We start from the raw sequence: 16,656 nt of genomic DNA on the forward strand, positions 1-16,656 counted from the left end.
GCGAGTAAGCGAGCTCTGCTAGCATAACGGCATCTCGCTCTTTTTTCCGTCTTAAAAATTTTATTTTTATTTCATAACAGACACACAATATAAAGTAATAATTATGCACAATTAGAGCATATGATCCCGTTTCATCCCATATCATAAAAATATAGATGCCCTTAGAAGGAAAAAATCAGTTTTAAAGCATTAATTGACAACCTAAATCTGTCAAGTCTAGCGCGATGCCGTCCTAACAGCGCGCGCTTTGACCATGTTCCGATGAAAAATTTTACAATAAACTTACACTTGTAAATTTAAGATTATTGAGTTATTTGCATAAGTTAAAAATTCAATATTACTGAAATGTGTTTAACAGAAGTCTTTTTATTATTAATAAATTTAAATTTTCAAAATTTGCTTGAACACAAAGCCAATAAATGCATTCAAAGTTTTGTCGACATATTGTCGACGTTCGAGTACAACGCTTGAAATACGATGTCGACACATAGTCGACTTACGAGCGCAAAGGGTTAATCTAAAAATATATATTTTACTGACACATAAACAAGAATCAATCGATTTATATATAATATAGCAGTTAAATTATCAACTTTTATATTGTGCTAATTTGTAAAGAAGAACACACCAACTTAATTGTCCAGAAGAAAGCAACAAACGATTAAAGGTGCTTCATTTTAGCTGCTCGCAGAAATTTTATAAATAAACCTGCAATAATTCGTGACTAGTCCACATTTACACCGTCGCCTAATACTAACCTAAATTGCATCTGTATACTTTTATTTTTAAATAATTTCTGTGCAATTTTAATCCACTCAGACCCAAAATAATCAATGAATGATTTACATTAAATACATAAAGATTTATTTTGTCTATAATTCTAGCTCTCGTCCATTTCATATATTTTGTAGTTGTTTACTGATAGTCTCACTTTTATGCATCTCTTAAGTTTCAAGGGTGCTCATTAGTCACTAGAGGCAACTTTGAAATTCTCGTTAAATAAAAATGTAGCTTTTAAAGAAAACCTGTCACGTAGCAACTCCATAGCAACAAGTAGTATAGTAAAATATTATTTTTTTAATTTATAAAAACATTTTAGCTAAAATAATAATATTATATTTAATCAAAATATATACATAATTTCCCTTAATTTCTTAAGGCCCTGTTAAATATAGACCATCAAAAATTACGATTCTATTTTTTTTCCACCACATAAAAGGCAGGGGGCCAACTTCTTGATGCGAGCGAATAAAAAACACATCAAAGCCATGATATCAAAAAGGGTTAATGGAAAACGTATACACAGAAAAATATATATTCCATTAACCCCTCTGGCATTCAACGCATGCTCGTTAGCTTGAATAGAAGTGATGATGACACACTTGAGGTAGAAATTTTTCCTTATTCACACACAAAAGGTAATTTGAGCATCCACAAATTTTCCACGGCCAATTCTGAAAGCGTCGGACTGACAGACGCCAAAGAATCAGCTGATTAATTTCCCAGAAATTATATTAGGATTAAAATACGCTCCGACATTTACTAATAACCGAGCTCAAATGTTTACCGACGTTAATTAGATATTATGAACAAAGCTCCTCACGTGTTGACGAAACGGTAAAGTTGAAGTGTCGAGGGTAACCCATAATTGATTGTTTCGTGTTAAACCATTCACCAGAATTTACCAGATTTCGAGTGATAGTTTCACACATATGATTCACTTCATTTAAACTCAGATTCAAATCATATAGAGAGATACTTGATAATGTGTCATAGTAACTATGAATTTATTTTTCTTAATTCTTATATTATTTATACAGTTTTTCAAAAGACTTCTAATAAAATTTAAAAATGACTTTGCGTTACTCATTTTCAAACTGAACTGGAATTAAATCTACAATGAATGCTACAATCAAATTCTGACTGCTTTTTTTATAGTAAATTTAATAGCGCAATCAAAAATACCCTGCATTGCAATTTAGTATTGGATCATGTACATATATATATATATATATATATATATATATATATATAAAATAAATAATTGTTTCGACAAAACAATAACTAGAAGTGGCAAAGGTGATCCATAATTATATATATATATATATTTCATTAAAAAAACGTTTTTCAGCACTTTCTCTTCATAAATATGTATACGCCGGCTTAATGAAAGGATAAGGGTTGATCAAGGGTAGGTCGAAGGGTTCGACCGTAAAGGGAAAATTAAAACAACTTTGTCAAAGGATGTCAATATTTATCGGATTTAATTATGATATTGGAGTATAAAGTATGGACCGTACAATATTGCGCGTATAAAAATTGCAACTTGACACTTGTATGGAGTCGTAAATATTTTATGGCCATAGAATATTATTTGTGCTCAGATAGTAAAGCAATATTTCAGGCTGTAATCATATAATACATGTTTTACGATCAGCGTCGCTAAAAATATACCAATAATATATTACGTCATATTTGAAATGACAATGTAAAATTACTTTAAGTAATAATCTTTATATTTAAAAAAAAAATAATGTAAATGGATATAAAATTAATCAAAATCGTGAGAGCTTAAATGATTATAGTTTTATTGAAATTTTCTTTTTTTTATTAAAATACAATCTCTCGGATCATATTTATACAACAAAAAGGCTTTTCGTGTCACACAGATTAATCAGAATGGATCTAATAAAATGGCCTAAAGTCAAAAGGCCGCAATTCCTTAAAATCTTTGCATATTAATGAGAAAGTACTTGAGTAAGAAATAAGCCGCATGGTAACTCAGAATAGATTCAAGTACTAGCGTCCTCAAGTTTGTGCGAATATTAAAGTTACATATACAATATTACCACGATACAAATTACAATGTCGTGCGAACAATTCAAAGTGGTTACTCCAAGCAAATCCCCGAGTCGTGTAGTTTGTGAGCAAGTTTTAATCCTATGTGTTCTGACGCAGAAATAGAATCTTGCTACATCAAATTGATCCTTATTTATAGCCACAGGGTTTATTCCCGAGGCTGCATATTATTTTTACGACATTCATCCAACCCCGGATTCGTATTACGAATGCAAGCTCTTTTACGAAGTCCATAATCCATAGATGTGAGTTACAAGCCGTGTCTCGCATACAATGTGCATATTTCATGGTAAAATATAACCTGTGCTTTACTCCAGCTTTTGTATTATAAAAATTAGCTTTAGAAGCGCAACTATAAATTGTGAATAAAAGACAAATATAAAACAATGTAATTAAAACACATTATTTTTTATGAATTAATTTCAAGACTATTTAAATAAAATATTATCAAATATTAAAAAAGTTATCAATTAAAAATTATTTTACCATTCTATAAGTTAACATTTTGTAATAGAAAAGCGGCAGTGAACTGCTAGCAATTAATTGCTGATAGTGAAATACAGTCGATACATTTTCTTAAGACTCATAATCCGCATGTATGATACTAATTTAATTCGTTTTTATTTTAATAAACAAAATAATAAATATAAAAAAAACTTTTTCAATAGAAAAGTAATTCTAAAAAAAATTTAACCGTTTTTATGTTTATATCAAAGTACATTTAAACTTTACATATTCCTAAACTAGATCACAAAAATTTGCCCTTTATGCTCGAATATAAAAAAATATTAATCTTTTAAGTAATATTCGACTTGATATGCAAATAAATAAAATATTTTTAGTGCTTAAAATATATCCATAAACTCTAAAATAAATAAAAATTGTTAATAGTCAGGTGCTTATTTATTTAAAAAAATTAAAATTGCTCATGATTTTTTATTAAGCCAATTATTAATTGTTTTTCGTAATAAAGTTGTGAAAACGAACTAATAGAAAAAGTTCTAAGAACAGACTTATTACCAAATAAACATATTTTTTTTTAATTTTCCCCAAAATTTGCGCTACAATATGATTTGCAAAAGAAGTTAAAACAAATGTTTTTGTAATCAAATATTGGCATAATGGTTATCACTTAAAAAAATGTATTTTCAAGGCTAATGAAATTTTAACTATAAAAGAAAATTATAAATTATTAGTTTAATATTTATTTTTTTAAATAAAATTATTATTAATAAATATCAGCAAAAAAATTATTGTGGCTTATGGTTTTTATTTTGACGTTTAAATATTTTCGTTTTTTTATTCCAATGCTTTTGATAGAACCTAAAATATAATAAATATTTTTTTACATATTAGGGAAACATTTTTTATATGAGATTTAGATTAAAGAATCTATGTTTTATTTTAAATAATAACAGATTAACGACGATATAAGAATTTTTTTTCAAATGCAATTTTATATAAACTATTAGCAGAGAGTAGTTTTATATTATATTTACTCTACCCTTTTCCTCAGACAAAATAAAGTGAAATAATATTCTTGAAATAACGCGGGTCAAAAAACATTTCCCTGGAGACATAGAATTGTTTATAACATACTCAAATACACATACATGTATAAAAATAGTAGTAAAATGTACATAAAAAATACATGGCCACATAAATTGATTCAGCTCCTCGTAGTTATCGCCGAAAATTTACGGTCACCGAGGAGCTGAATGATGATGATAGTTATAATGTTGATGTCCTGTCTGCGATGGTAAGAAACAGGGACGCGATCGTGACTTTCTAAAGCACTCGATTTAAAATGATAGTTTAGATCTTATAAAGGCAATATGCTGATATGAGAATGATTGATTTTTCTCGCGCTGCCGCTAGGGATGAAAATCTTTCGTATGACGTTATTTCATAACGTGTCTAGGTCGACAATAACGCGCGAGACATTCAATTACCGAGCACAGGCGGAGGGAAATGCTGGCAAAAAAGTTATTATTCGGCGGACGCTTGATTGAATCGAAATATTCCGAAAGTAGCGTGCGTGGGAAATTTCATTACAGTAAATTCGATTTGGCACACGGGAATGCGCATACCAAATATTGTTTATTAAGGACTATTACGTGAGGTCATGTCAAATTGTTTTGAAGTCTTCATCAAGAACGACATGGGTTAAATCACGTATTAAGCAACAAAACGATAAATTAGTAATGGCCGTTGTTACAGTATTTTGCTGCTAGTTTAAATATAGCATTGACATTCAGAATAATAATACAAATTAATATGTAAATATAGGGAGACCCAATCTATTTTATTATATTTTTTCTCAACAAGTTTAGCGTCCTGTACACGCATGAATGATTACAGTGGTACCTCGCAACAGTGAGAGACAGACAGTGTTTATCATTGCCATAATCTATTTAATCTGACTTTCACCATAAATATTACATTTATAGTATATTTTTTTATTTAAAAATAATTGCTTGTTACATAATATTTACAAAAAAAAAACAGTAAAAATATAGCAATAAGATAAAAATTAAGTAAAATAGCGTCTATCCTTTCTTGTAATATTAAGTTGACAGTGCATTAATTACAATCATACATTTAGATAAGTTATGTTTATAATGTTATAAGTAAATAAACTTAAACTTGAATAGATACATCCATTCTTTATACAAAACCTATCATTTTAAAATGTAATTAATTATATCTAGAAAAAAAGTTGAATATATATATAATACAGAATATTTTTATTATCGCGTCTCTTCTTTATTTTATTTATAATAAATATCTTAATACGATATATATTTTCCACGCGCTCACATATGATATATGTAAAATAGATTATGATCCTTGAAGTGTACAATTCGTAAACTTTGAAACTCGTTCTCTCTCGCTATGCGAACGTCGTGAACAGTAGCGAGAGTCGAAAAGCAGATAAAGTGTTATTTTATCCTTATCAAAACATCCAGAGACGATTTCCTTCATCTCCACAAAAGACCATCGAGGGTGTCCAAATTAAGGTGTAGCCAAAAGCGATAATTAAATTAATCGCCCCGGGCATAATCTCACAAGCGAGGAGTGTTCGAAAAAATAAACTCGCAACGAAAGTTTAATTTGCCAACACTCGAAAAGCAAACGTTCATAAAATTAATTACATACATATAAATGTATATGTTATTATTGTTCTATAAAGGACAAACCCGCGTTACACTTAATCCTGTGTCGTAATAAATTAATTACAAACGGAATGATGGTAATAAACTTATTCGGTTGATCATAAACGATCAAAAATATTTGGATTAACGTATAAACTTAATACAACCGATTCGATTCTCATTGTATTCATTTTTTATTTTAATGTACATATAATATCTATTTTTTAATGTGCAACAAAAATTTTAATAGAAAGACAATAAAATTATGCGTTTATTTGTATAAAAATGTTGAAACAAATTAAACTAAAAAAAATTATAATTGATTATGACATAAAATACATTTTACGTCTGAGGTTTTGTCTAAGAAAATATATTTTAATACACTTATGCATTTTATACGTACAAACATATTATATTTAAGCAAAATCTAAATTTTATTTAAACTGCACTTTTAATTAATTTCAGTTTAAAGACCTTTTTTTCAATTTCAATTATTTTTCATTTAGATTATAATATATTTTAATAGCTAAATACAGAATTTTTCTTCTAGTATCTAATTTTCAGTAATGTGCTTCTGTAAGCATTTTTTTTAATTATTTTGCTAATTATTTTTCATCTAATTAAAATATAATAAAAATAATATTTTTATACGTATCCCTTCAAATTAAATCATTATCATTGTTCTATTATTTTTATAGATACACAAATCTAAGTTTTATTATAGTATATATGGCTTTGTTTTAAAATAGTAATATAACTTTTTTATCCCGTTGTCTCCTTTTAAAAAAAATATGTATAAGATTACGTAATAGTTCAAATGTAACCACATAATGGTATTGAATATATATTTTTACATGAATTTATAAAGAACAAAGTTTTGTGAATTTCCAATTAATAGCTTTACAATTAAGAGATCAGCCTCACGACCATTAAAACAAAATGAAAAAAATTGACCATACCTAAAACTGCCACAACACAATAGAAGAGAGATCGCGTGACCAAACCATAGCGATATTAATTAAAATATTGCATAGACCACCTAATAGTACATCCTTTACGAGACGTACCACTAAAAAACTACTCATTGTTTGGAAGCGATGCGCGATAGACAATACGTTTTACCCTGTTCATAATACTGTGGGGTCTTATTCTTAAGACTCGCTTTAATTTACAGCGACCAAAATGATCATCCATCAACAAAAAAACAAGATAATAGCGTAAAGAATGGGACCACACAAAAGCCCTCGTTACGACCAGAAAAATCACATAAATAACACTTAAATGTAAATATTCAACGAATATTGTTTTGTTATGAAACGGTCACAGATAAACAATATATATCACCGGAAGACAATTTCCCGTTACACATGCACAATTCTTTGACCTCATAGTGTCCATGATGCAAATATCACTTTCTGAATGTGAATACATAATTCGCTGTTCTAAGAAGCGAGTGCATCGAAGTACGAAGGCTGCAAAGCTTGCAGCCTATACTTAAAGAGATGAGCAGACGCCCATCCGCCCGCCAACAACATATTATACTATCATGGACGCATACATGCTGAGAGAGACTTCACCATACATGCACCATAAAGTGTACGTAAAGTGGGATCAACTTCCACTGCCACGCCACCTACAAGACCTCCCACGGACATCATCCCTGCGCCAGCTTTTCCACCACCACATCTCGCCAAAATATTTTATTAACATGTAAAAATAATCTAATAAAACTCATCGCCGGAATAGGCATATCGACCATTTGTTTTATAGCGTCAACACATCTAGAGGTTGTGTCTAAGAAGTTGTGCAACTGCATTGTAAACATGCCAAAGCTGCCTCAAGCCAGCATTATAAAATACACGACATAGAGACGCATTTTATAATATTGAAAATAATTATTATCATCGTCGTTTATTAAAAAAAATTAGATGAAAAAATAATCATTATTTTATTAAAAATTAAACTAAAGATGTTGTTGCATAAATATAATAGCTATGAAATATTGCTTTGTATTTTAGTACAAAATATTATTTATTACACACTGATTTTCAGCTTTATATTTACTTAATTGCAAACTTTTTATTCTATTTTTAAATTGATCATATATCGTAAGAAATAAAGACGTTAAAAAATCAATGGAAATGTTATTTTATGTGTTTCAATCCTATATATATATTTATTTTTGGTTTTAACTTAGAACAAATTTTAAAATTAAAAAGAAAATTTATTGTATCCAAATAAAATAAGGGTCAGAATAAAATAACACAGGAAATTACGAGCGATAAAAACAGAAATAAATTACGCATGAAAAGAATTAAAAAAGGAAAAAATTACACACGAAATAAATTTCATACTGCAGTATTATCACATTTCACCGAAATGAACGAAAATTAATATCAAACATATTCCTTTAGATACAAATATTTTAAGGATTTTAATTGCATCCATTTTAATTAAAATATTAGGCTTAATATTTATTATAAATTAATTCTGTTTTAATAAGCTTTCTTTTTATGTTTCATTACATTGGATAAAAGTGGCACTTCGTTTATATAGTTATTTTAAATTGTATCATATATGCAAGATTAGTTTCTTGCGATGTATAATATAAAGACGTTTTTCTTTTAAGCATGTCGTAGTTTTTTACTCCCACGGGAAATTATTTCAGTGACGTTTTCAAATTGTTTTTAATTTATATTAAATAGTTTTAATCTGTCGTCTACGGAAAGGTTTTCATGATATGCAATAAATATAAAACATATCTAAATTCTAGTTAATCTAACAATATATCGTTTACAATCGCTACCGATTATATGATCACAGTTAATTTACAACTTATACATATATAATATAAGTCGCTCAGAAAGCGTCAATTAAATATAGGTGCCTTACAAACAAACCTTTGAGAAAATATTAATATTGGGAGCACCCAAGAACGACGTGAACAATGACAGCGACAGACTTTCGAAAACTATAAACGTTAATCGCTTTAAACAAAACTTCTTAACCGTTTGCCATCACTAAGCACTTACATAATAAATTGTGCTTGTCGAAACAATACGCATGGTCTATCAATTTTTATATTTGTTAATTTATTGGTGTATGTGTATTAATACTAAATATTTATATATTGTCTGTAGAATATACCTACTAGAAAAATATATATATATATATAAGAAAAAAATCCGAATATGAAACGCCGCGGCGGAAACGTCATAAAACGGCTAGTGAATCAACGTTCTCATCCTCATGGGAAATTATTACTGTTCAGTAGTTTTCCATAGCTCTCTTGCCGTTTTCATAGATATACACGCATATATTTAATAAGCCTAGTTTAGAATCTCTGAGCAAAGTTATCGAACACGCATAAAATCTCAGTTTCAGTCATGTTTTCAACATGAAGCGCAAATCTATTTTGCATGCGGTGAATGTGGTTGTTTTCAGCAAATTATGTATTTCCCGTGTTAGCTTCGCGTTATTTACGGGCGTAAATTGATTTTGGCGACACGAAAGTGGCTGGTGCATACAATATTAATCTAGTTTTCGTGAGGATGACACACAAAGGAGACAAAGCACTAGCTGATTTAGAAAATGGCTTTGTGCTGCTGACAAAAGCAGAATAATTGGTTCGGATTGTCCTGAAAGCGCTTTGGTTAATTCATGAATTCATAGCGTAATCTAGGTAAATAAAAATTTACCCTGGAAAAACTTTACTTGAAACATTTAATAACAGGACCGTGCTGAAGAATTTGTACCCATCAAAACTGTAAATTGTGAAGACGTAGTGATTTTCTTTTTTGCCTTAATTCGCTTTTACGTCAAATAGAAATTGTTTGCCTATAATGAAAATATATATCATTCCAAAATAAAAATGTCACACCTGACACGTTTTGTTCCAAACGTTTCAATATTTCATTGATAGCGTACGAATGAGAAGTAATAAATAATTCGCATACATCACGAAAAACCAACAACTCATCATATGCAAAACGGATTTTCGTTTACTCTATAAGTCTCCGCAGCCTCGGGGACTTTCAATATGTAACTTAGGAAATATTGTTTGCTATGCGAGCCGCGAGTGGATTTTATTACCTCTTTAATAATGGGAGAGAGATCCCTTTTTGCTCCCGATGTCAGAACAAACTCAAAGAGGGCATAAAACCCCTCGTGTCACCATCAAAATGCAATAAGTGACCTATCTACTTATAGAGTGTCGTAAAAAAGTTTCTCTCGCACCATTTAAGATGTTCTAATTTCAAGAAAAAATACTAAAATCGGCCTGTTTATAGTTATTTTAATAGTTTTTTATGATTTTGCTTACAGTTATAAAATAGTACTCATAAAAGTAGTTTTAACGTACCAATAAAAATATACTCTCACTTAATAAATAATTTCATCTAACATTTCACGGTCCGTTCACGCGTTTTCGCGTGATAGCTAATCATAATTATAATAATAATAAAACGCGTAATAAAAATTAAACTTTGATCTCGAGATAGTTATTTTGGTAACGTGAAAACAATGCAACTTTTCTAGAAAAACATATAAATATATATGTACATTCAAAATAAAATACGTAAATTCGAATACAATATCAAACCAAGTGCTTTTAAATATCTATCGTTTCTGTTAATTCGGAACTCATGACTAATATATAAATATAATTTTGTTAACATAACATCACAAGTTAAAGTTTCCAAGATTTACTCAATCTTACGGATAAATATAATGATGAATAATTAAAAATTAAATCCAGTAAGACCGTGCATAATGATTATGAACTATTCATTACAAGCTGTAATAAAATATATGTCATTCATTTTCAGAATGAAATCAGGTGTCTCACTACTTAATTGTAGGTGTTGATTGTGTTAACACAGTTGTAATGCATAAGGCTAACGCTCGTTACGTTACAACGGAATAAATACATAATAAAATATTGTAAATTGTCCCTGAAATCGACTCATTTATGATGGTTTGATTAAAGTCTGTCACAGAACTCACACGTTAAGAGACTTTCTACTACTTTCATACACGCTGGAATAATATTCCGTTGCTGATTATCTTTATTTCTAAACTATTGAGAACTCACTGTTCATTTACATTTTAATAAGCCTATAATTACATTTTTTGTGGTGCCTCACTGCTAAATGTGTTTACCCTACTGTAACGCATTGGGCATACGCAATATTAACAATTTATACAATTATTTATATGCAAGGCTTTAAAAAATATATAAATAATAAAAATATATAGTCCTTATCAATTTTATATAAAAAATATTGAGCGAATATAAAATAGCTGAATAAAATTCGGTTAATATGGTTTGTAGTCCTAAAATCAGTGATTTCAAAGAAGTATACTTATCTACTTTTAAGGATGTGAATAAAGTTGTTTAATTAAGTAGAACATGAAAAAGTATGGTTAAAAAATATTTAAAGAACTTAGGAAACAGTCAAATTATTTATTTTCAATTAAAAACAAACTTTATCTGCAGATGTTTAAAGGAACATTATTCTTTAAGTATATTAAAAACATGAAATATGTATGATAGTCTAAATATATTATTTTTTATAATTTTTCGGTTCGGTATTTTTTTTCAATATAATATATGCCTATTTTATGTAAAGTTTTTATGTCATTACAACAGTTTTCAGGAAAAAAATGTTTTATGAATTATTTTAAAATATTGATGTAAAATTGCAAATATTGCATTTTTTACGACAAAATCAATAATAAATAATATAAATAATATTTTTTATTATGATTTTCAACTTTAAATTTGATAAAATGATTATTTTTTATAAGTCTTACTACATCGCGATTTTAACTTACTGTTAGATTTCGCCAGCAATGGACCTGCCGTGACTACAAATACACAGAATCGTTTTTGCAAAAATGTCAAAAAAAAATAATTGTATAAATACAATTTTAGTATACACATATATTTAAGAGGCATATTATGTATTGAAATTTAAAAAAAGTATATATAGAGAAGTCTGCCTAATTCTTGCGAGAATAATAAATTACTTTGTAACGGGTCACGTAGATAAATAATACATAAGTTTTTTCTCTTATGTATGCTGAAAGATATTTTTGGCGAAACGTTGAGAATAATAACTCAATCAAACAAGAAAAAAACCATTGATATAAAAATAAATATTTTAACCTGCATTACAAAATCTATCCTATTGTACTAAACACATTTTAGATACTCATTAATTTAAGTATCATATTTATAATTAACCTTTTGATTGTGAAAATTCGATTTATCGGCTTTAGCTAGACTTTGGCTAGAATTGTCGATTCCAACGTCATATTAAAAAAAATCGAAAATTTTTTTTATTTATTTCGAATAAATATATTTTTTATAAATATATTATTATTTATATGTAATAAATCATTATTAGGCTTGGCAATTCAAGGGTTAAAAATTAAAAAAAAATACTCAATCATGTTTTTAGTTTTGCTGGTTTTACATTTTTTACTATATGTGAATTACAGGCGCGTACAGTGAGATACGAGAGTGAATGAGAGATAAGGGTGTGCGTTACATGCGTTCCGCACGCCCACTTCTTCTCAGTCACTCTCGTCACTGAACACGCGAGCGAGCGAAAGGTTATGTATCTCGCTGTACGCGCCTGGTGAATTGTAGTTACTATTTTTTTCAATTAAACTCAATTTATTAATCATCTGTATATGTGAAACTATACATACAAGTAGTAATATTTTTAAATATTTGGAATAGAATGCCTAACATTGTTTCTTATTTGGTTCTTATAAGTTTACTAATATAATTAATAACAATAATTTAATTAAGCAATGAGTAATATACACTAATAAAATAATCGATGTAATCTTAGTGTTACTGTGCTTTAAACAGTTAAACAACTCTAGTAATTATGTCTAATAAGGTGACCAGATTTTTAAAATATCAAAGAAGGACGCAAAAAATAAAAAGGCCATCTCAAAAATTTATGTTCAAGGAGGATAAATTACTAAAAAAAGTTCACTTCAGAAAACTTTTTTAAGAAAGACGCTTGGTCACCTTATGTTTATTAACATAATTATTTAAAGTTACAGATTTTTAACCACAAAAAATTAGAGGACCATTCAAATGAGCAATATATAAGATTGCTTTATAAAACGAATTGTTTGTGCAGTACTACTGGATAGAGGTGTGAGCAAAAATTGGTCAAAGCAGTGGAAATTCCATTATTAAAAAAAATATTTTTTTTACAGAACATAGTATTTTTTTAAATGCACATGTTAAATTGAACCTAAAAGAGTATAGCAAGTATATTTTTAACAACAAAAAAAAATAAAAACTTTAGCAACCACAATCGGATTATCGAACACAGTATCTGCTGATGTACATATCTTATTAAGGGAGTTTTAAATGACATTTTTCTAATTTAACATCGATTTTATATGTATTGCTTTATTTTATTTACTTTACTTATTAAATAATAATATTATAGTACGTACGAAACACGATGCCCGACATTAATTATTATTTATTTCATATTTAAATATGATTCGAGAGTTAAATTAACAAAAAGGTTTCAATAGACTGCAAAGTCATGAGCGGTTTTTTTCAGAATTATTTATTAAGAATTGAATTCAAGAGAAATATGCCACGTCAAAAATTCTTATTTTAAGGGAAATTAATAATTTTTTAAGCTTTTCTTAAATAAAAATTGTACGAATATTTATAAATATTTAAGAACCACTGCATAAAAGAGGTAGCTCCGTGCCAGATGCATGCATATAAGCTTGCAATTTAAATCGCAATTTGAATAGCAAAAATATTTTTTTTTTGCAAAAATAAAAACAGTTTATATATTCTACATATGTAAAATATATATAATAATATACAGTATTATTTTAATTAAATATGAAAATAAAAATTCACATTTCTTGAGAAATAAAAATCATGAAGAAACTATTATGACTGTCTAGCTCAAACATATAGTTTAAAAGATATTTATATTTTATATTTTAACAATAACAACCTACTTTCGGTTCATTAGCGATAATTTTTATGTACAAAGAAAGAAAACAAATACTTGAAAACATAATAAAGATCATAAGAATCAACCTATGCATCATATTAAAATTAATACTACTGTAGCAAAAAATTGAAAAGTATTTTTTATTTTATTTTTTAGCACCTAAATTTTTACTGTTTCTAAATTATAATGAAATATTCTATCTCAATTATATTAAAATATAATATAAAAAATATTTGATCTAAGCTAAAAAAAGTTGCAAAACAACTTTTGTTGTACAACATTATTTAAAAATATATATGATTGATAAACATGACAGCTTTAACCCCTCATTTTTATTAAAAAAAATATATAATGGTATTCAACAAATTAAAATGTAATTTAGCAAACGTAAAAGTAATTTTATTAAAAAGTTAAACCCTTATTTTTATTTCTGCGCTCAACTAGAAAAATACCCCACGCTGTGTAAAGCAAATTGAACGCTGTGATAAATTATTTGCCTTTTCTCCTACAGCGACCTCGCATTATCTAAAATACACCCATTATGTGAAATGTAGTGAAATAAATTTCCCCGTAAGTTTCACCATGTAAAATATAAATATAAATAAAATGTACATACCGTCTTCGAGATAAGGTCCTGCGTTGGCGGCAGGTAATAGATGGACTAAGGCCAAAAATGCGCATAGGAGTAAAAAAGTCCAGCCGCCCTTCATCTTTAATTCGATCTTTGATCTGCAGCTCTGAAAATTTAAAATAAGAAAAATAAGTGAACCTGTATATCGTTGAAATGAAGATCTTGACTATTCCGTGTTTGAATAATACGGATATCATGAAATGTAGAACCTTTATAAGATAAGTATATGATTTTATTGTTTATCACGTAGCAAGTATTAATGTCACACTTTTCTACCAATGAGGTAACAATTCGAATAAAATATTATACATCCGATGGTTGTGAAAATATATGTGTAAATTGTTAAAGCTTCGTTAGAAGAAAATAAAATAGAGCCTCTGATTGTTAATTGTATTATTTACCAGCAGGTACTCGATTGGGTACATCTCAATCTAATTTGTGTTATTGCACTAGTCATGTCAGCGGTGAACTGTTGTGAGTTTCATGATTTTTTAATCAGAAATGAAAGCTAAATATCTTGTTCTACCATGTAACAGTTTGATGACTCAGTTGCGGTTATGTTTTATTGCGGATTTTAGACTCTTAGAGGAGTAATTAAATTTTTTTTCAACAAAAAACCTGCTCTTTAAAAGGTGGGTTGATATTTTTAAATTACTACAGTGCAAAAAAAGTTACCTCTTATATTAAGAAACAAAACTACATAAGTAAATTAAAAATTAGTTGAGATCTTCCGAATATGACGAAATTAAACGTTTTTCGTATTTTTTAATAGTACTTAAAATTTTATAAAGTTAAATTAATTAAAATATTATTATAAATGCAATGTTTTCTATTCAAAAAACGGGAATTTACAAAATTTTGACCCACTATCAAATAATGAATGTCTTTGGAAATAAGACTTTGGTGCAGATCATGAAATTTCTTAACAAATTAAACTTAAAACTATAAGGAAAAATGTTGCTTATATATGAAACTTATATTGCAGTAAAGTCACTTCAGAGATAACTGCTTTGTGTATTATCCATGATATCAAAAATTTAATAATAAATAAAATCTCTATTCTCACGCATCTGACTCTCCAAAAAAAGTTTTCTAACTTCTGTTATAACACAACAAAAAAACTTATAATGTATGTTAAAATAGCAAATCAAATTTCCAACTCTATTGTATAATAACACATCAGATTTACCAAACGAATTTATTGATATCGATACATCGATTATAGTAGCATCAATACGAAATAGATGTATTGTTAATTGTGAATCAAACGAGTCATTAGCGATAACAATGAAACGAACGCGTTTCGTATTATTCCATAATAACACATTTATACCTAGGTATAATAGAACCAAGCAAACGAATTGAATAACTCGCCATAAATTTCTATAACAATATTCATTAGGCGCAATGGCGAAACAAGATACTTTTCCAAACTTTAGATATTCAAATCGCAACACGATACTGACGGTCAATTACGAGTATTGAAATTAATTTGAAACATTATATGGTAACGGGTGAAGGGATTGTTTTAACGATCCCGTTGGCTATTAAGACTGAAACGGAATTTTTTCGGTTAACTTTTACGTTTGCAGGGCACGTTTAGCTGTGCGATTAGCCCTTAATCTCGTTATAGGCGAATGCATCACAATGAACGTTTCACTAACCTACAAGGTGTGGAAGAAAAAATACAATTTATTTTAATAAAGTAAAAGTCATTCACTTTATGAAGATCTCATTAATAAATATATTCAAAATTAAATTACTTTCTATCTTTCTATCTTGATATTCAGCAAAACTTCTATTATTAAATTTAATGTGGGTGAATCGCGCATCAGCGATTTATCTGGAAAACTATAAATCAAATATGTTTACTTCAATTATCCAGGCGATCTCTCCATAACCAATTTTCCGAGATATTTCTCCAATCTTCTTCTCTGACAATTTTATTTTTATGAATAAGATAGTTCGAGACTTACAACGGAGCAGGCAATATCAC

General features: G+C 28.2%; 1 protein-coding gene across 2 annotated transcripts in view; it reads right to left on the minus strand.

The window, feature by feature from the left end:
* Positions 1 to 16,656, minus strand: part of LOC148235559 (xibalbin-1-like) — a 67,608-nt gene that overhangs the window by 41,116 nt on the left and 9,836 nt on the right. For both annotated transcript variants that reach the window (XM_088184670.1, XM_088184668.1), the window contains exon 2: positions 14,646 to 14,766. In XM_088184670.1, the coding sequence (XP_088040796.1) occupies positions 14,646 to 14,739 (94 nt within the window). In that variant the 5' untranslated portion in view covers positions 14,740 to 14,766. The remainder of the gene's footprint in view (positions 1 to 14,645; positions 14,767 to 16,656) is intronic.

Source organism: Plectrocnemia conspersa, unplaced genomic scaffold (genome assembly GCF_051122295.1).
Source record: "Plectrocnemia conspersa isolate PC_06_02 unplaced genomic scaffold, ASM5112229v1 ptg000004l, whole genome shotgun sequence".
Taxonomy (NCBI): domain Eukaryota; kingdom Metazoa; phylum Arthropoda; class Insecta; order Trichoptera; family Polycentropodidae; genus Plectrocnemia; species Plectrocnemia conspersa.